General features: G+C 40.3%; 2 protein-coding genes across 2 annotated transcripts in view; both read left to right on the forward strand.

The window, feature by feature from the left end:
- LOC123513018 (nuclear pore complex protein Nup133-like) overlaps positions 1 to 25,808 on the forward strand; it is a 35,735-nt gene extending 9,927 nt beyond the window's left edge. The window contains 15 exon segments of the mRNA XM_045269830.1: positions 1,638 to 1,811; positions 2,853 to 3,009; positions 3,431 to 3,593; positions 4,417 to 4,641; positions 5,084 to 5,115; positions 5,117 to 5,236; positions 6,017 to 6,137; positions 6,672 to 6,893; positions 7,758 to 7,953; positions 8,169 to 8,302; positions 8,448 to 8,669; positions 8,769 to 8,996; positions 9,343 to 9,565; positions 9,865 to 10,056; positions 23,702 to 25,808. Coding sequence (XP_045125765.1) covers positions 1,638 to 1,811; positions 2,853 to 3,009; positions 3,431 to 3,593; positions 4,417 to 4,641; positions 5,084 to 5,115; positions 5,117 to 5,236; positions 6,017 to 6,137; positions 6,672 to 6,893; positions 7,758 to 7,953; positions 8,169 to 8,302; positions 8,448 to 8,669; positions 8,769 to 8,996; positions 9,343 to 9,565; positions 9,865 to 10,001 — 2,354 coding nt within the window. The 3' untranslated portion in view covers positions 10,002 to 10,056; positions 23,702 to 25,808.
- On the forward strand, positions 11,575 to 25,808 carry LOC123513027 (very long-chain specific acyl-CoA dehydrogenase, mitochondrial-like). Its single transcript, XM_045269840.1, is given in 13 exon segments — positions 11,575 to 11,730; positions 15,442 to 15,658; positions 16,993 to 17,085; positions 17,598 to 17,723; positions 18,663 to 18,807; positions 18,810 to 18,917; positions 19,511 to 19,686; positions 20,003 to 20,149; positions 20,572 to 20,688; positions 21,140 to 21,308; positions 22,001 to 22,185; positions 22,893 to 23,105; positions 23,211 to 25,808. Coding segments are annotated over 13 exon segments (1,911 nt in total). The 5' UTR covers positions 11,575 to 11,653; the 3' UTR covers positions 23,349 to 25,808.
- Positions 25,809 to 26,326: the final 518 nt, after the last annotated feature.

The raw sequence follows: 26,326 nt of genomic DNA on the forward strand, positions 1-26,326 counted from the left end.
TTCGTTGAAATAATACTTTCGGCATTTTATAATTTTCACTTTTTTTAATTAGCACGCCTGGGATTGTTTTGATGCTTGATATAAGACTAGAAAAATATGAAAAACATGACGCAAGTAATAATGTTCCATAAGGTTTACTCTAATTATTTGTATTTTCAAATTCAAAATTCTTAACGGTTCCGATATAGAAAACAAAAATCTTTATATGACGAGGAATCTGTGTTTTCTTTATTTGGCCTGAAAGCAAAAAATTTTCGTATTCAGAAAATGTAACATGATGTAGTAGGGCTGCGCTTTCCATCTCGACATTATGAGTGTTTGTGATACCGTTAATTTGATATAGACACCGTTGGTTGGACCGCGCAATGTAAACAATCGACCCGGTAAGGATATTATATTTTGGTTATTAGTTAATGTATTTGGCGCGTCAAAAAATGTAGTGTATTTCAGTCTGTGTGCTTTTTTTCTTGTGGCGATTTTCAAAATGAATTACGTACGTAAATATTGGGCCACAGCTGGGCACCTTAGCCGTACCTTCCCCCCAGGTCAGTCTACCAATGTTTCGCCTGCACTTCCCCTGTGTTTCTAGACCCAGACAGTGAAGCAAAGCCTGAATCAACCACCGAAATAGATAAATAGCCCATTACTGTGTTAAATAAGGCAATAGCTATGTTCACCCCCATTCAGATCCGCGGCGCTCACCATGACCCGGACCCAGACCCCGCCCCATCAGTCACCCTCCCTCCCTGTGTCAACTCATCAACATTTCCTTCACTTCTCAGTGTTTCCCTGGCATTTCCTTCTGTTTTCCTCGTGAAGAGCATAAAGTGTTGTGATAAGGGGAAGAAATGTGGAATAGGAGTGTGTAAGGGAGTGTAGTAGTAGCACCAGCAGCAACATTGCTATTGGTGTGTGTGGGTGTGTGTTGTGGCATGACTCGCCTCATGTTGCTTGCCAATCTTCTCTCTTTAACCTGTTAGAGTTGATATAGGTGCCAGTTTGGGTTATTGTTTGTTTATTTGTGATATTGTGACCTTGTTACTGCAGCAAAGGTAAATATATTGAGTTTTTTCATTGATTTACTTGTTTTTTTATAGTTATATATGGCAATCTTATAGTAGAAGTAGTAATAATGATAATAATAATAATAATAATAATAGCATCAGCATTAATAAGTAGTGAATCAGATAGATTTTCGCAGTAACGCACATCACACGCACAGACACACACACACACATCTTCCACTTAAACACATATTGATGGAAGCTGAAAATCTGGACATTTGAAGAGTTTTAAAAAATCATCCCAGATGCAGATTTCAACACATGAATTCCACACATGCCTGGGAAAGTTCGGACATGTGGCAACCCTGTAGTACTATTACCATTGTTGCTGGTGCTTCTGCTACCAGTCCTGTAGGTTATTTTGAACAAAATTGACCTATATAAATGAATAAACACATGTATTTCAAGACATTTGTTCTTGTCCTTTGGCTAATTGTATCAGCTCTGTAAGGAGACTGGCAACTGAGTGGGCCTGTTTTTCCTTTATAATTTGTTGCCATTGCCCAATCCTCTTACATAAAAAAAGGAAAAGAAATCAAGTAACCTAACTGACCTGAATCTGAACACCCACAGCCACCATGGAGACAGGCGGCACCACTCCACCAACCACAGTGAACAATTTCTCCGTCCTGAAGCATTCTGAGTACTACCAGGAGTCAGCGGAGAATGTACTGCTGGCTCAGAGGTTCCTGTTGTGTGGGACCACTGCTTACATCTACAACAAGAACACTGTGCTCTGTGTCTCAGGTATTTACTTGTCCACCTCCTCTCTTTGTGTATTCTAGTGTCCTTAACCCCTTCAGTAGTGGGACACTTTTTATTTTGATATTTGTGTACAATTAGACCATTTTATTGACATTAGGAAAGGTGTATGGGGTTCAGAAGATTGATGGTCACAGTCTTCACTATTTTAATTCTGCACTTAAGTTTCAGAAGCTGTGTAAAATCACCAAATAGTAAGCAGAATGAATATGGAAATGCATCATGGTACTGAAGGGGTTAAAAGCTGTATAAGGGATTAGAAAGAGAGAGAGAGAGGGTTGTCCAATTCTTCTTTTTGTGTATTCTAATGTCATGAAAAGCTGTATAGGTGATCTGAAAGAGAGAAAGGGTTGAGCAAATCCTCTTTTTGTTTATTGTGTCTAAATGTTGTATAGATGATTTGAAAGAGAGAAAGGGTTGTCCAGCTCTCTCTCTTTATTCTAGTATCTGAAAGCTGTGTAGGTGATTTAAACAAGAGAGAGGGTTAACAAGCTCCTCTTTTTTGTTTATTCTAGTGTTTTGTAAAGCTCCATAAGTGATTAGAAAGAAAGAGGGTTGAGTGGTGGAAAGGCAGAAGATTGAGCCTTATGGAAAACACTAGTAAGCTTGAAAGAGATGTGTGTGTGTGTGTGTGTGTGAGTGTTAGTGACTCCATATGCTGTGTGGTAAAATAGACTTCATGTACCATTTTCAACACACATAATTTATCTTTCCTTTTTCTCTCCTCCTCCTCCTCCTTCATGCTCCTATTATTAGCCTGGGAAACTCAAACAACTGTATGTCATTACATTATATTACCACACTGTACACCATAACATATTATTATCATACCACACTGTACGTCACAATACATCACCACACCCACCAACTCAACCATGCCACTGAGCACCTGACTGTCTCCATAACATCATATTAACATCATATCACATCAAATCATATCATCATAACATCACATCACCACATCCACCACCTCTATCATTTCACTGAGCACCCCCACTGTCTCCCTCCTGCATTGGGTGTCTCCAGCAGTGGGTGAAGGCGACAGTGGAGACCGGGTGGAGTTCTCAGGTGCGGGTGACAGTATCTTGGGTGTCGGCCGGTCTCAGAGGCTGCCACTCTTCTTCTCAGCAACTAATGGCATTGTCTCCATCACGCCCACCACTGCCAATACTAGTACTCTTGGGTAAGTCTGCTCTTGTTACTGTTTTTTTATTGTTTTCTTTCCATTTTTTTTTCTTGTTTTGTCAGATTTTTCTTTTCTTTTTCTTTTTTCTTTTCTTTTCTTTCTCTTCATTCTTTTCTTTTCTTTTCTTTGTTACAGGGGAAAACTATCCAAAAAGCAACATAAAACTGAAAAAAACAAGGGTCCACTTAGTTGCTAGTCCCTTGACATTTCACTATTTTGGTGTATAAAGTGGGCAGTTTTGTAAAGCTTGTATTTTGAAGTGGGAAAGGTTTTGTTTGGAGTTAATCTTGCTTTGTGTATCTTTGATTGGATGTTCTTTCATTTTGGGGATCAAAGCGTTGGCCTGTATTTCTCTCTCTCTCTCTCTCTCTCTCAGTATCTTATCTCCAAGTGTGAAATCATGTACAAATCTCAACAGAGGAATGGTGAACGAGAGCATGACAGAGGAGGCATCCCGGCTGACAGAGGGACTGAACCTGAGTCTTGGTGGGTGGGGAGAGGGTGGAGCAGACCAGGATAAGACTACAAGGTTCCAGGCAGCATTCCTTCACTACAACAAAGGCAATGTAGCTCAGTCGCAGGTATGAGGCCCTGAGATATTTGGCAAGATGTCAAGTTTAATGAGAGGAGAAACTGTCTAGAAAAACCAGCTAGTTGTCTCTCTGCCTTGGAAAATTGTCATGCTTTGCTCTCTCACCATCACTGCTTTCCATAGGTTCTAGTTGAAGATACTTGAGTTTTTTAAGGGTATTTTTATGGTTCTAGTGAAGTGCTGGCAAGATTTATAGATTGGTATAAGGAGAAACTGCCTCGAAAACCTGGTTAGCCATCTCTGTGGCCTTGCAAAACTGTCATGGTTTGAAAGCTAAGAGTTTCTGAATACAGGCTTGAGTGGCAAATTATTATTCCTTTGTAATTAAGTGGCCTGTGTATGTTATATGTCTTATGCAGTATAGTGGCTTATGTTGTTACATGTATCAAACAGCTCCTTCTGCCCTGCCCTGACCAGTCATTCAGTGGCAGGCTGCGCAGGAGCTGAGAGTGAAGTGAGTGCTGTGCGGGGTAGAGGCACCACCAGTCATGGTGTCTCTTTTGGGAAGCCAGCACACAATGTAGATATAGATGTTTAGACTTAAGAGTAGTTTAAGCCCTTCAGTACTGGTATGCATTTTATCATGAATTTTTGGTATGATGAAACGATTTGACATTAGGAAAGGTCTATGGAGGTCAGAAGAGTAATAGCCAGTCTTCACTATTTTAATCCCCACATAAGTTTCTGAATCTGTATAAAATCTCCAAATAGTAAGTGGAAATAATATGAAAATGTGTCCTGGTACTGAAGGGTTAATGTAAGTACAAATAAATCCAGTCAACTTACCTTCCTTTGTTACTGTCACTCCTCAGCTGCTGCTTGACGAGCTGTTCCCTGGCTCAGACACTTCACAGCTGGACTCGGCTGTGCTGCAGCTCTCCATCAACCTCCTGGATGACTCTCCGGCCACTGACCCACGCTGGGCTGAGGCACTGAAGGGGCCGCTGGAGGCACAGGGGCCAACCTCCCTCATTGTGCTCAACCAACTGAAGGACAAGACCACTGCCCACCAGTACTTCATCACCTTCTTGCAGCAGGTGTGGTGTGTGCAGTGTTGGACTGGCCTAGTGTTGGACTTCACTCGTGTAGCAGAAAACATTTAATTGTGTGTTGACATGAAAGTCTAGGATGAAAAAAAATGCAATGAATACATAATTGTTCCACTAATATAACTGATAGGGTTAATAGATATCTCAACAGTGGAACCATGCACGTTTTGAGGTCTGAGGTGTCTCCAAATGCAAGGGTTTGAATCCTGGCCATGGTCAGGTGTAGGCAGATCTTCCTTACTCAGGATAATAGTTCCTTGATGCTTTCAGGTATGAGGTACTAAAAAAGATACCTCCTTTAGCCCATAAATTCCTGTGAAAAGCCCACATGGTATAAAAAAAAAAAAAAGTAAAGGAGGTATCGAGTAATTAAAAGTTCTTGTTCACAAATCAGCAAAGAACAATTAACAATGCACATGTTCCGTGGCAGATGGGACTGTGGCAGCAGCTGAGTGTGGGCATGGAGCGAGACACACGTGGCCACCAGAACAGCCCTGGCAGAGCATGGACAGAGGCTTGCCTTCGCCACAGCACTGCGCAACATGCACAATGAACACCAGGAGCTTGTGGATGCTGCCATCAGGTACAGTGAAGGCCAAAAGTGTGTTAACGTACTGTATTTGTTTCCAGTAATTTATCTCTTAAGTCCTCCACTGTCCTATGTCCAAAGTATTATTGAATTTGTTGCTTTTAACCCCTTCAGTACTAGGATGCTTTTTTACCATGAGTTTTGGTTACAATTAGGCAATTTTAGTGACATTAGCAAGTGTCTATTGAGGTCAGAAGATTGATGGCCACAGTCTTCACTATTCTAAACCCCTACATAACTTTTGGAAGCTGTATGAAGTCACTAAATAGTAAGCAGAATGAATATGAAAGTGTGTCATAGTACAGAAAAGCTTAACCCCTTTAATACTTGGACACATTTTTACCTTGAATTTTGGTTACGAATAGATGATTTTATTGACATTAGCAAGCTTCTGTGGAGGTGAGAAGATTGATAGCCAGAGTGTAGCAAGGGTCTATGGAGGACAGAAGATTGATGGCCATGGTCTTCACTATTTTAATCCCCACATAAGTTTCTGAAGCTGTATAGAATCACCAAATAGTAAAAAGAATGAATATTAAAACACATCATGGTAGAGAAGGGCTTAATCCACCAACTATTATACACACACATTCTTCACTCAAGCTTTAGAATTGAAAAAAAAAAAGAAGGAAAAAGAATTATGACTTCTATACCAGCCAAGGAGTACCCTTTCACTTTCACTTTTTTTCACTTTTTTTTTTGTTGCTTTTTGATGATTGTCCCTATTACATAAAAAATAAAATAAGAAAATATCGAGTAACTGCAATCCTTCAGGCATGTGGTGGCGGAGCGTGGCGAGGTCCCTAAGAACAAACTGACACACGCTGACCTCTTTTACCGGTGTGTGAGTCAGATTGAGGACATCATCGCCGGGGTGTTGAAGGCGCAGGAGGAGGTGAGTGGGAGAAGGGGAATGTTAAACTGATCCATTATAGGGTAAGGGGAATTAAAAGTAACTTGAGTGCTCTCTGGTGATTGAAGTTGATGGAGGTTTGAAGGTTTTAAATGGTCAGTGGAGAAGTGATGAGGTTTGGATGCTCTGTGAGAAGTTAACAGTGAGGTTTGAATGTTATTGAGAGTTATAAGGAGGTTTGAATTGCATGTTATGGTTTTTAATCTTATAAATTTACTAAGAACTCTTGTATTCTCTTTTCAATCCTATAAATTCAATAAAAACATGTGTAATTTCTTTGAATCCTTTAGATTTAATAGAAATTCTTTGTATTCTCTTTTTGATCCTTTGAATTCACTAAAAAGTCTTGTAATCTCTCTTTCAATTCTAGAAACTCATTTAATATTTTTTAATCCTTCAAATTCACTAAATCTTCTGTAATCTGGAGGTATAGTTGTACAAATTCACAAAAAAATAGTAATCTACAAGTATAATCCCACAAATCCACAAATACACTAAAATCGTTGCAATTCACAGGTCCTCTCGGCAGACGTGGCTCCTCGTGATCCTGTAGCAACCATCCACAATGTCAACAAGCTGCTCCTCTCCCTGCTGCACACTGCCCGGGCCCCCTCCCCCACCATGCCCCCTTCCACCACCACCACAGACTCCTCACTGGAACATGTGCCCTGGACTGCCACCAGGGGAATGAAGGGCACCAGAACACTCCTCCTGCAGCAGCACCAAACCACTGTGCAGGTGACTTGATTGATGCTAAGACAGATGGACAGACAGACAGACAGACAGACAGACAGGCAAGCAGACACCAAGGCTTCACACTATGGCCTGTATTCTGAAATGCTTTGCTCTCTCACCATCACTGCTTTCCAAAGGCTCCAGTTGAAGATACTCATGTTTTTAAGAGTTTTTTTTATGGTTGTGGTGATAGATTGGTAAGATTTCTAGTTTATTAAAAGGAGTAACTGTCTTAAAAACCCGACTAGTTGTCTCTGTGGCCTTGAAAAATTGGTGTAGTGAGAAGGAAAGACGTTTCTGAATACAGGCATATATCTTTTTCTAGTAGAGGTTCAGAGCAAGGAGTGACAAGTTCTTTGCTTCATCCTTTGAGTGTCTTTATGTTCTTGCAACATGGTAAGATGTTGTGTTGACAGGCTATTCACTCTTCCTTACTCCTTTAGTATTGTATTAGTGGTGGTCATGGCTGTGATGTGTTATGTATGTGGTTTTTGTAGCTTATGTGCAGTTGTGTTATTGTCTATAGATAACAGCAACAGCTCCTTCTGCCCTGCCCTGACCAGTCATTCAGTGGCAGGCTGCGCAGGAGCTGAGAGTGAAGTGAGTGCTGTGCGGGGTAGAGGCACCACCAGCCACGGTGTCTCTTTTGGGAAGCCAGCACACAGTTCAATAGGTTGAGTAAAAGTAGAATGATTATGGAAATACATCATGGTACTGAAGGGGTTATGAAAGCACTGCATTGTTGTGTGCTTGAAGGAATAGATGAAGGTTTGACAAGTGGACATTTTCTCCCTAACCTCTTCAAAAACTTTAATTCATATGTAACCAGATGTGAAAATCCCCGAGTAACAATGTGCTGGGTGGCAGGTTGGATTGGTGAGGGCCGAGGACAGTGCCACAAGGACTAGACTGTACAGCCAACTAGTCAACCTTGCTGACTTCATCCTGGCCGACTACCAGCCCCACCTGCGCTCCCTGGCTGCCCTGCCCCTGGGCCACGACGCACACCAGGACCTGCTCAAAGAGTATGGCAAGGACAGATACAGTCTTATCCAGCCCCTTGGTGAGTAATGGTGAAGTGTTTGTGCTTGTGTTTTGTGTGGGAACACTTGTCTCATGGTGATACATAACCTGCTTCCATTATTTATTGCCAGCTGGTCATTACTTGCATATGTGAGTGTCTGAGTGTGTGTGTATTTCTGTAGATGCATATCAATATATACATGCATTCCCCAAGAGACAATGTACGTAGATGACATGCATATGTCTGTGTTGCAGTGGAGGGTGAGCAGTATGACCAGGCAGTGAGTCTGGCAGAGAAGTACTGTGACTTCCGCACACTGGTGGAGGTGTGTGACCGAACCAACAACCAGGAGAGGCTCACGCAGTACATGAACAGGTTTGGCTCAGAGGTGAGTCATCTCTGTGATGGTGAGATCTGTAATGTATGGCATCCCTGATTTATGTAGAATAGCTTACATAGTTTCATGTAACAGCTCTTTCTGCTCTGCCCTGACAAATGTAAGGCAAACAACTGAGTCAATTATTTCTTTTCAGGGTTTCTCGGACTTTGTGTTCCGGTGGTACCTTGAGACAGGGAAGCGAGGGAAGCTGCTGTGCCAGGGAGCCGGCCAGCAGGGAGGTGAGCTGGCCAGGTTCCTGCAGGACTACAGCTCCCTGGCGTGGCTGCACCAGATCAACACCAGGGACTTCACCTCTGCTTGCTCCACCCTCAGACATCTGGCTCAGGAGGAGAGCACTTACCTCAGCCGGAAAAAGGTGTGCTTTCAATTTTTCTTCATATGCATTCTAATAAATAATAATAATAATAATAATGAATAAAAGGCAGGTGTAATATCCTTCCTGCTTTCTTTCCAGACATTACTGAGTCTGAGCAAACTGTGTGGCTTAGTGGCTGGTGGTGGTGATGGCGGTGGTGGTGGCGGGGCAGACACCACCAATGGCAGCATGGTGGTGGAGGATGACTCACTCAGCCTGGAGGAGGAGCTCATCCACTACCAGGAGCAGCTGCCTGAGTCTGTCCTCTCAGCACACTTCCTTGATGCTGACACCATGAGGGTCTTGTCCCCCACCGAGCTGATTCATGTGAGTGTGTCAGCATCTCATTCTTGTCAGTGTAGTCTTGTGAGGTGTGTTCAGTAAGGATTGACCCTTTCTAACCCTGATTCTTTTAGGCAACATGTGTGGGAATGCTGGTAAGTTGGTAATGCAAAGGCATATATAGAAAGAAATGCTCTCCTTGTCCTCCAGATGTACACCATTTTAGGTAAGATGTGAGAGAATGCTTGTAAATTGATTGTATAGGGAACATGTACAAAAAAACCTCCTTGCCTCTCAGATGTACTCCATTTTAGTCAAGATGTGAGGGAATGCTTGTAAATTGATGAGGTAAAGTTCCATGTACAAAAAAAGCCCTCTCCTTGCCTTCCAGATGTACACTAGTGAGGACAATGTGAGTGCCAATGAGTTCGACTTCAAGAAAGCTTTGGACCTGATGTCATTTGTTGGAGAAGAGGAAGCAGAGGAGTTGCGTCGCCTGGTGTGGGTGAGAGCACTGCTGAGGAATTCCTGGGAGCACCTGGACACAGACAACCCCATACAGGCCCTCAGTGAAACAACCTTCTTCAAGACAGTGGAGCTGGCATTCACTCAAGGTAAGCACTGGTGGCACATAGCATACAGATTGGCAGGTTTCAAGACACTTGTGCCTTTCTTTCGACTGACTGATCTGCAAGGGGACTGGCAATTAAGTGGACCTTTTTTATACTTTTTTTTTTTTTTTTTTTTTTTTTTTTTTTTTTTGTGTTTAGCTAGTTTTTCCTCTTAGATAATAAAAATTAAGGTTTCAGTCTTTGCTAGTGACTTTTTGTGGCCATTTCATCCCTCCTGGTCCAGTATTTCTGTAAGACTAGAGTGACAGGTGACAGGACAGGTTGGTGATCTCTCCTTGCAGGGTGTGAGATGAGGGAGCTGCTGGTGCCTGTGGAGGAGCTGCTGACATGTGAGGAACTGGAAAAGCTGTGCCAGGATGCTAATTTCAAGTTCCTTCTGCGTGCCGGCTATGAACACGTGGAAAAGTTGATCGGATAGCATTAATGTTTTTACCAGAGCGACTCTCTCTCTCTCTCTCTCTCTCTCTCTCTCTCAGTACAACATAGTATTTTCTTTTTTACCAACATTTTATTTTCTATCAGTTACACCAAATTTGTTGTAATTCATCCTCCCCCATAAACAGACCTTCATTTATCTGTTACTGTACTTCATTACCACACAGGAACATGTGAATTGTCACTGCCAATGTTCCCATCCATACATCAGTAAAACTTAATTACGTGTGTGTCTAATAGTGATGCTAGACATTTTTTGTGGTACCCAGCTTGAATCGTGTGTGTGTGTGTGTGTGTGTGTGTGTGTGTGTGTGATTCTTTAGTGACCAAATGTTTGTGTGTAATATGTATTAGGCCTTTTCTTGATTAATAAAACTATAAAAAAAAAAAATCAAATAAAACTATGCTATTTTTCCAGCTTTCATTAAATTAGCATGTAAGATTTCAACACATGGATGAGACAAGTTGGAGGAGAGTGTTTCCTTCACTCGTCTGGGTCCTGAAGACTTGCAATCAGAATATCAGATACCATTGGTCACTTGCTGAGAATGGCTTGGAAACTGGTCAAACTGCCTCTTGCTACAGGTAAGAGAGCATTTCTTTTCTTGGCCATTAATCCCTTCATTACTGGTACGCGTTTTTACCATAAGTTTTGGGTGTGATTAGACGATTTTATTGACATCAGGAAGGGTCTATGGAGGTCAGAAGAGTAATGGCCACAGTCTTCACTATTTTAATTCTCATTATGAATTTGTGAAGCTGTGTAAAATCATCAAATAATAAACGGAAAACGCGGCATGGTACTGAAGGGTTTAATTAACAGAGAGAGAGAGAGAGCGGGCGTAGAGAAGAGAGGAAGGCAGCTTGACTGGCGGATCTCATTTCGTGCCTGGGGCGTTCTTTATCTCGTGTCCCCGTTAGGCTTACGTGAAAGATGCCCTTACTTATCAAGAGTAGTTTAAAGATTGTATACTGATAAACTACCTGCTAGGGAAACTGCGTGAGTGAATCGGTTATAGGACGCGTGTTTCTGCGTTCTATGAATAAAATGATGGATAAATGCAATAATGTTAAATTCTTAGTTTGACGAGCGACAGTGCCGGATGTATATGTGTAAGAGATGAATATCGCTGTCTCAGGGTGACTGTCCGGCATCGTAGAAAAGTATAATGAGTACCCGGCTGATGCTACATATATTGACCTTAGGCGCATATTCTGAAGCAATTCAAATGGCTGTAGTTGAAGTGATATGAATTTTAAGGATGTTTCTGTAATTCTAGTGCTATGTTGACTAGTTTATGCATTATCAAGAGAAAAAAAAAATACTCTGGAACTCGGGTTAATTGTCTATTTGTCTGAAAATAGAATATCACGTGGCTAAGTTGTCATGTGGTTCACCTGACTTGAATTAGGACCCTTGCACGTGTGATATGATGGAAACAAGACAAATAACACCTAGAAGACTATATATAAACACCTTTACGTAAAATCTACGCACTAGGGAGTTGCCAGCAATTGCCATATAGACCGGGAGTGAGTGAAAAGATGCCAAATTCACCGGGAGAGGCAGAGCAGCAGACCGCTTTCAATTTTCTTCAGTACGTGTCAGTCACCTAAGAGGGAAAGGCCACCAATATGATGCGCTCCACCAAACTCCTCTTCTCCCTTCCCAAGTCAGGACTGGTGAAGGAATATGCACCAGCACTCACCAGGTACGCGGCAATGTACTTTTAAAACACTAAATACTGAAATAAAAGGATTTTGCTTAGGCTGTGGCGGTGTTGGGATCAGCTGATTGTTATCCTTGAGTCCTATATGAGTCAAGGATGCCTGGCGGTACACTGGCTTGGGGTTATTTAGTTCCGCATGCACTTGTAGGACTTATAGGAATGGTTTTATAAATGGAATGGATGTGTGAAGTTAGTTAGTAGAGTAGTAATTGACGTGACCTAATTTTAGACTAATTTGCAAGAGTCACGCATTGTTTGTCACGATTTTGCCCTTATGTAACTTGAATTTTTATTTCTTTCAAACTAAGAATAAAAGTACGATGTAAACACTCAATTAAATCTTAGAGTTCGGTTAGATTATCTGGTTTTTGTGTTATAAAGGAAATTTGCGTCATTGATGTTGCTTATGTAACTGTACCTGATACCGTACCATTGCAAATTGAACCATCTCGCAATGCACCGTCTTTTTCATCTCCAATTACCTTGATCCGTCAATTTACGCGTTTTGTCTGCATTCCTTCATCTTGTATAGCATTTTTCCTTTGTGAAAGAGAGACTACTTGATTCAGTCTTCTAAATCTGACTTTATTTTTATTTTAATCCTCAGTATAGGAAAAATATTTATGTAAGTTTGTTCCATCAGTATTATCATCAGGTTTCTTGCTTCCTTTAACCCCTTCAGTAACATAATGCATTTTCATATTCATTCTGCTTACTATTTGGTGATTTACAGCTTCAGAAACTTGTTTGGGGAGTAAAATAGTGAAGAGTGGCTCATAATCTTACCTCTATAGAGCCTTCTTAATGTAAATAAAATAATTGAATCATACCCAGAACACTCATTTCAATATTCATTCTGCTTACTATTTGGTGATTTTATACAGCTTCAAAAAGTTATGTAGGGATTAAAATAGAGAAGACTGGCCATTCATCTTCTGACCTCCATAGACCCTTCCTAATGTAAATAAAATCATCTAATCACACCTAAAACTCAAGGTAAAAAGCATCCCAGTAGTGAAGGGGTTAAATAATTCACAAAATTGTACCTAAAAAACAATCCCAGTACTGAAGGGGTCAAGTAACATTGTATTGGCAGCTTAGTATTGATTTAACAACAGCAACAATATAAAAAGCCATACATTTTGATCCCAGGTATAATCCTTGGCATCCGTCCCTTGGAATGGTGCCAGGGGGTATGAGGAACCTTGGCAGGGCTGTAGCTCACGTGTGGCACTCTTGTGATGCCCCCTTGCCTCACCCTGGCATTCCTTACCCTGCCCCTCACTCTGCCAAATTATCCTACCTTATGTGACCCAAAAACAATGCTTTTGCTTCTCTGTATGTCTTTACTCTTTCAGTACTGAGATGTATTTATACCTTGAGCTTTAGGTGTGATTAGATGGTTAGGAAGGGTTTATAGAGGTTTGAAGAGTAATGGCCAGAGTCTTCACTATCTCATTTCCCACACGAGTTTCTGAAGTTGTATAAAATCTCCAAATAATAACCAGAATGAATATGAAAATGCATCCTGGTACTGAAGGGGTTAATGTGTGCGTGCGTGCGTACTTATGATTTAAAGAACTTGGCTAGACTCATTGTTTACTGTCTGTGTATCTTTATTCATCTAGTTTCTTAATGAATCAACACATTACTCACTTCATCACCTCTCTTCATTTCATTCAAAGTCACAACACATTACTCACTTCATCACCTCTCTTCATTTCATTCAAAGTCACACACCTCTCACACCTCTCGACAGTGTACAAACAGTAATTTCCTGGTAGAATGACACGTGTTAACCTTTGAGCTCATTTCTGGCTTGTTATTCCCCCTTATCTCTCACCCTTGACCAGGCAGCCTTGTCTTATCACTCCACACTGCATCATCCTCAACCACCCACATGACTGCATAATCTGGAACATAGTGTTTTGCATAAGGAATTGAGTGTTATGTAACCTCTAGTCTTCATGTATCTTTAACCTCTTCAGTACCATAATACATTTCCATATTCATTCTGGTTACAGTTTGGTGATTTTGCACAGCTTCAGAAACTTATGTGGGATATTGAAGTAGGGAAGACTGTGGCCATTAATCTTCTGACCTCCATAGATCTTTACTAATGTCAATAAAATGGTCTAATCATACACAAAACACAAGGTAAAAATGTGTCCCAGTATTGAAGAGGTTAATTAGAGATACAGCATTAAGATCTGTGCTATGATATGCTCAATTTTTTTAGATTATGACACATTTAGAGACACTTGTCCTCGTGTTTTTGGCAGTGGCTTCTGGTTTCTGATCCTTCTTTGGGGACAGGCACCTCAGTGTTTTTTATTATCAAATTTAGTTGCCTTAGTCTGATGCTCCTCCTATGTAAAGATGAGTACATAACAGTCGACTATGTAACATCCACCTTTCAAAACCTCTGTCCTTTGTTACATGAGCATGATTACCTTGCTTCTTATCCTTATCCACCCCACCCTGGATTGCCTCACCATTACCTTATCTCATCACCTTACCTAGACCTGATTACTCTGATATTAGTATCCTATCTTTTTTTTTTTTCTTTTCCCTTTTTTTTCCTTTTTATCTCACCAACTTACTTAAACCTCATTACAGTATCCTATCTTTTCTTTTCCTTTTCTTTTTTTTGTCTCACCAACTTTGCTAAACCTTATTTCAGTATTCTATCTTTTCTTTTTTCTTTCTTTTTTTTTCTTTTTATCTCATCAACCTACTTAAACCTCATTTCAGTATCCTATCTTTTTCTTTCTCATTTTCTTTCTTTCTAGTCCAAGGAAATAATGATAATAAGTTATTTAAGCCTTCAAGGTATATTTGTTCTAGATGTTTACCTTGGGAGGGGTCATATTCATTGTGGTTACTATTTGGTGATTTTATACAGCTCCAGAAACATATGTTGGGATTAGAATAGTGAAGACTGGCCATCAATCGTCTGACTTCCATAGATCCTCCCTAATGCAAACGATAATGTCTAATCATACACAGAAATCAAGGTAAAAGTGCATCTCGGTATTGAAGGAGTTAAAGTTCCCAATTGACTCACCATTAATATGATTATTGAGTTCCATTCATTAACCACTCTTAAAGAATCACTTCCTTCGTATTTCTTTCCTAAATCTGAATTTTCAAGTTAGAACCCATTATTTCTGGTTTTATCCTGGCTACTGGGTCTCCACTTTCCTATGTAATATTAATAATGACTCCTATTATCATCCTGGAGTCTTCTTTTGGCTATTTATCATTTATTCAGCTCATTTAACTCCCTTCAGTATCACGACATTTCCATATTCATTCTGCTTTCTATTTGGTGATTTTAAACAGCTTCAGAAACTTATGTGGGGATTAAAATAGTGAAGACTGTGGCCATTAATCTTTTGACCTCCATAGACAATTCATAATGTGAAAAAAATAATCTAATCACACCAAAAACTCTTGGTAAAAAAAAAGCGTCCCAGTACTGATGGGATTATGGACCAGTACCTCCTCCTTTTTTACTAATCATTTGCGTTGACCTTCGCTAGATTTCCCTCATACATATTAAAGAAAAAAGAGAAGCAACAAATCAGGAACCATCTCACACCAGCCTGCAGCAGATTTCCCTCTTACATTAAAAAAAGAAAATGAATAAATAAATAAATAACCAAGCATTAAACACTTCACACTTACCAGGTTGCAGTCCACCTCAGCCCAGCCTGCAGCAGCGGCGAGTTCGAAGAGGAAGGAACGCACGATGAACAAGACAGTAAAACCCAGCAAGTCCTTTGTGATGAACATGTTCCGAGGGGCCACCATGACGGAGCAGGTGATTCCTTACCCCAACGTGATGACAGAGGAGCAGATGGAGACCCTGGAGATGCTGGTGGACCCTACCGAGAAGTTCTTCCAGGTGAGAGAGAGAGAGAGAGAGAAGTGGAAGGAAAAAAAAATGTGTGCTTGTGTGTGTGAAATAGAGAAAGGAAAAAGAGAGCACACGTGACTTTTGGGTAGAGAGAGAGAGAGAGAGAGAGAGAGAATGTGTGAAAGCATAAGAAAGGAGAGAGAAAGAGTGAGTGAGTTTGTTTAATTGTTTGTGTAGAGGAGAAAGGAATATACCTGTGTGTGAGTGAGTATACTAGTAGAAAGAGACAGATAGACAGACAGACAGACAGACAGACAGACAGGACTGGTTCTGTGTATATTTGTATGCAAGGAAAAGAGAGCAAGAAAAAAGATAGTAGAAGATAGGTCAAGGTTAGAGAGAGAGAGAGAGAGAGAGAGAGAGAGAGAGAGAGAGAGATCAGATAAAGTGAAAGTGAGAGAGAGAAAGCTACAGCCTGCCATCTGACACAGCCTGGCAACACAGTCCTCCCAGCAAGTCTTAAAAATGGAGCCTTTCTAATCATCTAATACCATATACAGAATGTTATTTTTCTGTCACACTTTCCTTTACAAATATAGACTAAATGATGAGGAACTTAACCCCTTCAGTACCAGGACACATTTCCATAATCATTCTGCTTAATATTTGGTGATTTTACACAGCTTCAGAAACTCATGTGGGGGATTAAAATAGTGAAAGCTGTGGCCATTAATTTGACCTTCATAGACCCTTCTTAAATGTCAGTAAAATGGTCTAACTGTACATAGATCTAAAGGTAAAAATGTGGCCCAGTATTTGAAGAGGTAACAGAGCCTTTCAAATCTAATACCATATACAGAAAATTTTCTCTCTGTACCACTTTCACAAATGTAGACTAACTGATGAGAAAATTAATAGGCAGAGTGTGTTATGTTTAGCCGAGCCTGTAGAGAGACAATGAGGGAGGTCAGGGGAATGAGGAAGAGGAGAGGGAGAAAGTCAAGGTTAGGTTAGAAGGAAGATGGTGTGAGCTGCATTGTTGACTCGTGGTATGGCTTGAATAATGTATGTTGGTTGTGATTTTGTGATTGGGTGTTATTGGTGATGTATTGGTTATTTAATAGGGATGTGAGAATGTAAGAAAAGCTGGTGTTATTTTGGGAATTGTACTTTAACTATAAATACGATAAGAGGAATAATGTGCAAGAATTTAAGCTTTATTATTGTTTTAGTATGAGTGTTTGTTTTTTCATTAGTTAAACTGAAACACACACACACACACACACACACACACACACACACACACACACACACACACACACACACACACACACTCTACTCTAACTCTACTCTAATACATCCACTACTGCCTCGTCTTGCAGGAATGTAACGACGCCTCAAAGAACGATTCGATGGAAAGAGTGGATGATGACACACTGCAGGGCCTGAGGGAGATGGGTGCCTTTGGTCTACAGGTGAGTTTTATGTAAATGGCACTTCACTTCTTCTCTTCCTCCTTCACCTCCATATCCATCTCCTCCTCCTCCTCCTCCTCCTCCTCCTCCTCCTCCTCCTCCTCCTCCTCCTCCTCCTCCTCCTCCTCCTCCTCCTCCTCCTCCTCCTCCTCCTCCTCCTCCTCCTTTCTTTTCTTTATTGATATTAACTTTTTTTTTCTTTCCTTATATTAACATTTCTTCTTCCTCTCTCTCCCTCAACAAACTTTTGAAATAGCTTGCAGAGAGAGAGAGAGAGAGAGAGAGTGAGTGAGTGAGTGAGTGAGTGAGTGAGTGAGTAAAAGTTTAAATATAAAAGAAAACAAAAAGAAGAAGGAAGAAGTGAAGGAGATGAAAGATGAATGTAAAGGAGGGAAGGAGAGAAGAAAAAGAAGAGAAAGATGAAAGAATAAAGACAAGGGAGGAATGGAAGAAGAGAGAGAGAGAGAGATGAGATAAACAACCCTCACCTAACCAGTCCTATTTTTCAACAGGTCCCGGCAGAGCTTGGTGGTGTGGGGCTGAACAACACACAGTACGCCCGCCTGGTGGAGATTGTGGGCTCTCATGACCTTGGCGTCGGCATCACCCTCGGCGCCCATCAGTCCATTGGCTTCAAGGTACATACAGCCCACTAATATCTGTCTTATTTTGGCAAGGCAGTGAGATTTTTTTTCCATTTTGATTTATTTTTGTTATTTGTTTATATATTTATTTTTTTGGTTATGGTTGTTGTCTCGTATCATCTCTATATCTCTCTCATTCTAGGCTGTGAGTTGAAGTTATGATCAATCTTGTATCTTATTTTGTTTATCGTATTCTAGCAAGTTAATGAGATAAAGTATGGCTTACAGCCTGTTATGATCACTGTCTGTTTATCTCACTCTAGCAAAGCAGTGAAATAAAGCTATGATCATTCTTGTCTCTTATCATTGTTTGTTTATCATATTTTAGCAAGAATCACAAAAAAAAAGGCAATGAGATATGTGGTCACTGTCTAATCATAACTGTTTGTCATATTCTAGGCAGTGAAATACAGTTATGATCATTCTTGTCTCTTATCACTGTTTGTTTATCTCATCCCAGCATGGCAGATCCTTCAGTGTGACTCCTCTTCCCTCAGTTTTCAGATCCTTCACAGCTCCTCTTCCTGCCCACACAGAATATTGCATTTGTATACCTTTAGATCTTGCAGTGTAGCTCCTTATCCTCCTCATCATCATCGTTGTCATCTTTATTTTCCTTTAACATCTGCATTTTCCCATTTAGTGTGGGGTTGAATGGGCAATGATTGATTTCCACAACTGACGATCTTGTTCCGTGTGTTCTATTCCCAAATTCATGTCCTCCATCACACACTCCATTACTGCTTTCTATTCCTCCGTCTGGTATACTCTCACAGCTTCCCTTTGTTCTCCCTCTAATATACCCTCACAGCTTCTTTGTCCCCACTCTGGTATACCGTCACATCTTCCCCTTGTCGTTCCTCTGGTATATCCTCACAGCTTCCCTTCATCCCCCTCTGGTATACCCTCACAGCTTCTTTTCCTCCCCCACAGGGTATTCTCATCGCCGGGAACCCTGAGCAGAAGGAAAAGTACCTCCCCAGGGTGGCGTCAGGGGAGGATTTCGCCGCCTTTGCCCTCACAGAACCCAGCAGTGGATCAGATGCCGGCTCAATCCGCAGCCGTGCCGTGCCCTCGGAGGCGGCTCACACTACGTCCTCAATGGCTCAAAGATCTGGATCAGCAATGGTGGTTTGGCGGAAGTGTTCACAGTGTTCGCCCAGACTCCAGTCACCGACCCCAAGACAGGTGTGAAGCTGCTTGTTGTCTTGTCTTCATCTTGACAGAGAAAATTTTCATATAAGCACAGAAATAAGTTGATATCAATAAAGAAGAGGAAGGAAAGACAAATTTCACAAAGATAAGAGAAAAAACAAGAGAATCAAGGCACTCATAACTTCTATTGCAACCTCTCATGTTTAATTGCTTATATTTCTTTTGTCTACCCATTCTGATTACTAGTTAATGTATCATAATTCAATTTTTCTACCTTCTGACACTTCAATTTGGTATATCTATGGCCTATATTCGTAAACGTGGTGGTACCTCATGTCAACTACACTTTCAACAGTCTCCCATACAAATTATTGGTGTATTCAAAGGTGTTTTTATGATCCTAGTGATAAATTGACAAGTATTCACCACTCTGGAAGCCTTTGAGAATAGCTGTGATGAGAGAGTAAAGTGTTGAAGACCTAGAATAAATGACCTCTGACCTTTGACTCTCCAGGACCTTCAGGAAACTGCCCTCTGTAGCCTTTGAGAATAATCATGATGAGAGAATAAAGTGTTGATTGACCTAGAATATATCCCTAAATGACCTCTGACCTTTGACCCTCCAGGAACCACCAGGGACAAGGTGACGGCATTCATTGTGGAGCGTTCATTTGGAGGAGTGTCCCATGGTCCTCCAGAGAAGAAAATGGGCATCAAGGCTTCCAATACTGCCGAGGTTTACTTTGAGGACACCAAGATCCCTGCCGAGAATGTCCTTGGTGGTGTTGGCAATGGATTCAAGGTCAGCAGGTGTTTGCTACTTGTTTGCTGGTTTACTGGTTTGTTTGTTTGTATTTACTGTTTTTATTTATTTGTGTGGTCATTATTTTCTCATTCTATTAATTTATTTTTACTCTTAAGATGTTTGTGTAAATTTGAAGTTAGAGAGTATCTATTTTTAACCTTTCCTCCAAGTTACACTGAAGATTTTTAAGACCTTAACCCAACCTTATCTTACCTTATCTTAACCTAACTTTTTTCCAAATCATAGTGAAGATTTTTTTAAGCATCTAACCTAACCTAATCTAACCTAACCTCAAACAATTAATTTTCATCAGGTTGCCATGGAGATTCTGAACAACGGCAGGTTTGGCATGGCAGCAGCTCTCTCCGGCACCATGCGTTACTCTATTAAGAAAGCCGTCGACTTTGCCACCGCCCGCACACAGTTTGGCCGTCGCATTGACTCCTATGGCACTATTCAGGTGAGCCATTTCCACTGCTTCTCTATTTCCAACTTTTTAAACTGCTCTATTTCCTAATTTTTCCTCTGCTTTTGTATTTCCAACTTTTTAAACTGCTTCTGTATTTCCAACTTCCACCTACCTATGACTTAAATTAATTTAACTCATTGACAGGTGTTTGGCATTTCATTAATTGTTAATCACTTTATTTGTTCTCTCAAACCTGCAAAGGGACTGGCAACTAAGTGGGCCTTTTTGTTCAATTGTTTTTGCAGCTCTTGGCCAGTTTTACCCTCTTACATTAAAAAAAGAAGAAAAACTAAACTTTCTTAGAGTAAACAGGTAGTGGAGAACATAAAATTCCTTTGCCATTGTTGATAATTAAGGGTAGAAGAGATGTTATTGTTTTCTTCTGTTAACTGTGTCTTCCTTCACTACTACAGGAGAAGCTGGCACGCATGGCAATGTTACACTACGTCACTGAGTCAATGGCTTACATGATCTCCTCCAACATGGATGCCGGCTCTAAGGACTACCATTTGGAGGCAGCCATTAGCAAGGTCTGTGTGTGTGTGTATTTACTTACCTACTTGTATTTACCTAGTTGTACATTACAGGGTTGGATTGGGGCTCATAGTGACTTGTCTCCATATCTACTTTTATCCAGCTTTTCCTTAAATTTATGCACATTTTCTGCTGCTACAATATCATCACTCAAGCCATTTCAGATGTCCACCATTCTATGTGGAATACTAAACTTTTTAATGTTTCTCAGACATTGACCTTTTGTGTGTGTGTATATATATGTGAACAAATGTATGCCATTCTTATATCTTTGTGGTAAAAGTTGAGAATTGAGTGTTAGTAAGAGAATTGAGTGTGAGTGAGAGAATTGAGTGAGTAGAGAATTGACTGACAGAATCGAGTGAGAGAACAGAGTGAGAAAATTGAGTATGAGTGAGAAAATTGAGTGTGAATGAAAGAATTGAGTGCCTGTGTTTGTTCCGTCAGTGCTTTGCATCTGAGGCGGCGTGGACAGTGACCGACGAGGCGATCCAGGTGATGGGAGGGATGGGCTTCATGAAGGACACTGGGCTGGAGAGAGTCATGAGGGATCTGAGAATCTTCCGCATCTTTGAAGGAACCAATGACATCCTTCGCCTCTTTGTTGCTCTCACTGGTAAGGATCTCTCCCCTCCCTCTCCTTCATCTTCTTCTTCCTCTTCCTCTTTCTCTTTTTTTTGTTATTCTGTTGTTACGCATGTTTTTCTCTCTTTTCTCTCACTTTCTCCTTCCATTGCTTTTTATTATTTTGTCTTGTTGCTTCTCTCTCTCTATTTATTCTATCATTACTCTTATTTTCTTTGTTATTTTTCATTGCTAATAATCTAAGTTTCTTCCTATTCCTTCCCCATTAACACCTATTTCCTCAGTTTAACTCCTTCAGTACTGGAATGCTTTTTTACAATAAGTTTTAGGTGTGATTCAACAATTTTATTTACATTAAGAAGGGTCTTGGGAGGTCAGAAGATTAATAGCCATAGTCTTCACTAATTCAATCCCTACGCGCATTTCTGAAGCCCCGTAAAATCACCAAATAGTAAATAAAATATGAAAATGTGTCCTGGTACTGAAGGGTGTAATCATGCATATTTATTTTATCTTTCTTGTCTTCTTATAATTCACCCATCATGTCTTCTTGTCTTCACAGAATTCATCTACTGCCATATCTTTCTTGTCTTCTAATAATTTATTCACCACCATATTGTCTTGTCTTCTCTTCATTTATGCATCTCAGTGTCTTCCTGTCTTCTCATATTCATCCACCATATCCTTTCTAGCTTCTAATTCATCCACCACTATCACCTCCAGGGCTTCAGTTTGCTGGCGGTCACCTGAAGGAGTTGCAGCAGGCACTGAAGAACCCTGCTGCCAACATGGGCCTCATTGTGGACGAGGGTGCCAAAAGAGCAAAGAGGGCCATTGGCTTCACTGACACTGGCAAGATTGAAGGCGTCCACCCCAACCTGAAGGACTCCAGCCTGCTCTTGGGAAGGGTAAGGAAGGGAGTCAGTCAATTTTCACCCCATGATTAGTGAAATGTGACAGGATCTACTCTTTAGCTTTCCAAGAGGCTTAACTTCTTGACTGGATTTGATATTTTTGCGGTAGACACTAAGTACATAATTCAGGCTTTATTTATCACACAGCCACCATACAGAAACCCAAACTAAACCAAATGTATCCTAACCTAACTCAATTCAAACTAACTGCTACTTAAACTTGACCTTATTCAACGTAAAGGCTATTTAGAACCAGCTTACACCAAACCTAACCTAACTCAATTCAAACTAAACGCCACATAGATTCACCCTTGTTTAACCATAAAGGCTATTTGACATCACCCTAAATGAAACCTAGCCTAACCTAATTTAATTCAAACTAACTGCTACTTAAACTTGACCTTATGTGATGTAAAGGCTATTTAGAATCACACTAAACCAAATAAAAGCTAACCTAACCTAACCTAACTTAACTCAATTCAAACTAACTACCACATGGATTCATTCTTATTTAACACAAAGGCTATTTAAAATCACACTAAACAAAGCAAACCAAACCTAACCCTAACCTAACCTAAACTAAACTAGCTCAATTCAAACTAACTGCCACATAGATCCATCCTAATTTAACCTTTAGACTATTTAAAACTGACCTAAAATCACTTTAACCTTAACTCAACTTTCTACATTTCCCTCCTCAGGCAGTGGCAGCATTTGGGGCCAGTGCCGAAGGTCTCTTAATGAAGCACGGCAAGCAGATAGTGGAGCAGCAATTCCTCCTGAACCGCCTGGCCAACGCTGCCATGGACCTGTACAGCAGCATGGTGGTGCTCTCCAGGGCCTCCCGCTCCCTCTCCACCAACCTGCCATCCTGCACACATGAGGAGAAGATTGCAAGGGTGTGGGTCAATGAGGTAAGTGTAGGACAGAGAGAGGGAGGGAGAGGGAGAGTTAGAGATGTGTCCTAGTATTGAAGGAGTTAACAGTGTGTGGTGTCTGACTGTTCTCTTTTATTGCAGGCATCAGACCGCATCCAGCTCAACCTGACAGCCATGCGTTCTGCCACCTCCATCAGCAACTTTGACGACTTGGCTTCCATCTCGAAGGATTTGTGTGAGAATGGCGATATCGTTGCACAAAGGCCACTTGGGATTTAGTCACCTAATTACCTCTTGTCTGGGAATTAGTCAGCTTATCTCATGTCTTCCTTTGTTCCTTCCTCTTCTTTTCCAGGGTTTCTGCTCCTTTCTCTACATTATTTCCCTCTTTATCTTCTTCATTGCTTCATCAGTTTTGTTTCTTCCTGTTTTGATTGTTTCTTAGGTTTCTGCTCCTCCATCTTCTCCATTTATCTCTCTCTTTGTCTTCTTTAGTGCTTCCATCACCTTTGTTCTTCTCCATCTCTCTCTCTTTCTCTGTCTCTCTCTCACCTTTTCTGGGTAATAATTGTAGTGGTTAAGTAATGAAACTATACAAATTATGAACTTGCTTTTGAGAGTGAAGTTTTATCCTCTCTCTCTCTCTCTCTCTCTCTCTCTCTCTCTCTCTCTCTCTCTCTCTCTCTCTCTCTCTCTCTCTCTCTGTCTCTGTTTCTCTCCAGGTCTCCATCCCTTTTGTAATGGCTAAAGACACCTTTTTCTAATAGTCCATCACAGTGTACCTTTAGACTCAACACACTTGTACATACTCTGCCTCAATTATAGTAATAAAAAAACAGGTACAACTTGATTAATATATATTTTGTACAGTTTACATAGTCAAGGTTATTTATTTTTCACCATTGATCCTGTTGAGACTCTTCATTTACTCTATTTTTTGGGTCCAGTTACCTGAGAGTTACCTCATTCATACACTACACAGCTTAATTCCCCACCGACGCTGAGATGATCTTGGTCTATCCTGAATGTTGATAGTAACTTTATTTTCTCACTGTGACAAGCAACACCATAGCACTAGCACCCATATTCAACCTTTTCCCTCTCACTATGGCAATTTTCCCAGGCCACAGAGACAACTAACTTGGTTTTCAAGGCAGTTTTTCCCTTTTATAAACTAGAAAGCTTGCCAATCTATCATGAGAACCATAAAAATACTCTTAAAAACATGAGTATCTTCAATTATAGGTACTGGAAGCAATGGAATCTTGATAAACGACAAGAAAAAGAGATATTAAATAAAATCAGTAATTTTTAGTGAGTTTAATGCTAAGATATTGCTGAGGAAGGAGAAAAAAGACCTTAGTGGTTCTACATATATTAGGGAAAATCAGTGAAGAAAAAGCTATGGAAACTTAATAAACCACAAGGAAAAGAAATATTAAATGGAATCAGCAATTTTTAGCCAGTTTGATGCTAAGATATTTTGAGGAGGGAAGAAAAAAGACATAGTGTTTAGTTATTAGGGAAAATCAATTAAGAAGCAATGGAATCTTGATAAACCACAAAGAAAATAGAAATGAAGGGTTTTCAGCAATTTTTAGCTAGTTTAATGCTTAGACTTTGCTGAGTAGGGATAAAATAGACCTTAGTTAATTAAGTTATAAGAGGAAATCAACTCAAGGGAAAGTGTTAGTGGCAGTAAGGCTGTTTCTCTTACCTCAGTGTTCAGTATTGAATTAAATGCCAATACTCAAACTGTAAGGAATTTTGATGCTCTAGGAATGTCTCGGCTATTTTGCATTTCTATTTTGTCTCATTTTAATTCATTGTTTGTATATCATTGAAATACCTGGACTGTTTCTCATCTTTTCCTCATTTTTACTCATTTTCCTGTGTCTTACTTCTTTGGGGGATGTAAATCAGGTGGTATACACACACACACGCACACACACACACACACACACACACACACACACACACACACACACACACACACACACACACACACACACACACACACACACACACACACACACACACACACACACACTGCATGTTCTGTATCCTTAAGCACACTCAACATTTTGCCATAACAATGCAATTCTCCTTAACAGTGCAAGATATGACTAGTGGATAACCTTTAGCAGTATGTTATGTTAAGCCCTTCAGTATTGGGATGCATTTTTACCTTGAGTTTTGGGTATAATAGATGATTTTAGGATCATTAAGAAGGCTCTATGGAGATCAGAAGATTAATGGCCACAGTCTTCACTATTCTATTCCCCCAGACAAGTTTCTAAACATGTAAATTATCAAATAGTAAGCAGAATGAATGTTGAAATGTGAGTTTTGGATGTGATTAGATAATTTTATTGACATTAGGAAAGGTCTTTGAAGGTCAGAAGATTAATGGCCAGAGTCTTCACTGTTCCATTCCCCTCAGAGTTTCTAAAGCTGTATAAAATCACTAAATAACCAGAATGAATATTGAAGTGTGAGTGTTGGGTGTGATTAGACCATTTTATTCACACTAGGAAAGTTGTATGGAGGTCAGAAGATTAATGGCCAAAGTCTTCACTGTTATATTCCCCCCACACAAGTTTCTGAAGCTGTAAATCACCAAATAGTAAACAGAAAAGTGGAAACGTGTCCTGGTACTGAAGGGGTTAAGTAAATTTTGACTATAGTGTAGTGGGATGGGGCCAAGTGTATTTTTAATAATAATAATGATAAACATGTTCTGGTGTATCATTGGTAATCCTTTTGAAGTGCACCAAGTTATTGTAGTGTGGGTTACTTTATAAATGCATGAAGGTACTGTAGTTTTATGGGCTTTGTATTAATTTATTTTCTTTTTCACTATACATATCTATGAATTATTGTAATATTTTGCACATGTTGTTAATTGGTTTCTAGTTGTTCCATTATTTTGAGTGTAGATAGGAGTAAGAAAAGGTACAGTGGAACCATGCGTGCTTTGGGGTCCGAGGGGTCTCCAAGCGCACACTGGTTCGAATTCTGTCCACGGTCCGAGTGTAGGTTGGGCTTCCTCATCCGGAGCAAGGGTATCCTAGCGGGTGGGCTTTGAGATTGGAGGTACCCCAAAAAAGTACCCTCCTTTAGCCCATAAATTCCCGTGAAAAGCCCACATGGTATAAATAAATAAGAAAATGAAATAATAAAATAAATAAGGTGGTGGTGGTAAAAGACAATGTATACTTTGTTTCTCCTCTCAATGTTTGGTTTTCTATGCAAGA

The sequence above is a fragment of the Portunus trituberculatus genome, chromosome 4 (assembly GCF_017591435.1).
Source record: "Portunus trituberculatus isolate SZX2019 chromosome 4, ASM1759143v1, whole genome shotgun sequence".
Classification (NCBI taxonomy): domain Eukaryota; kingdom Metazoa; phylum Arthropoda; class Malacostraca; order Decapoda; family Portunidae; genus Portunus; species Portunus trituberculatus.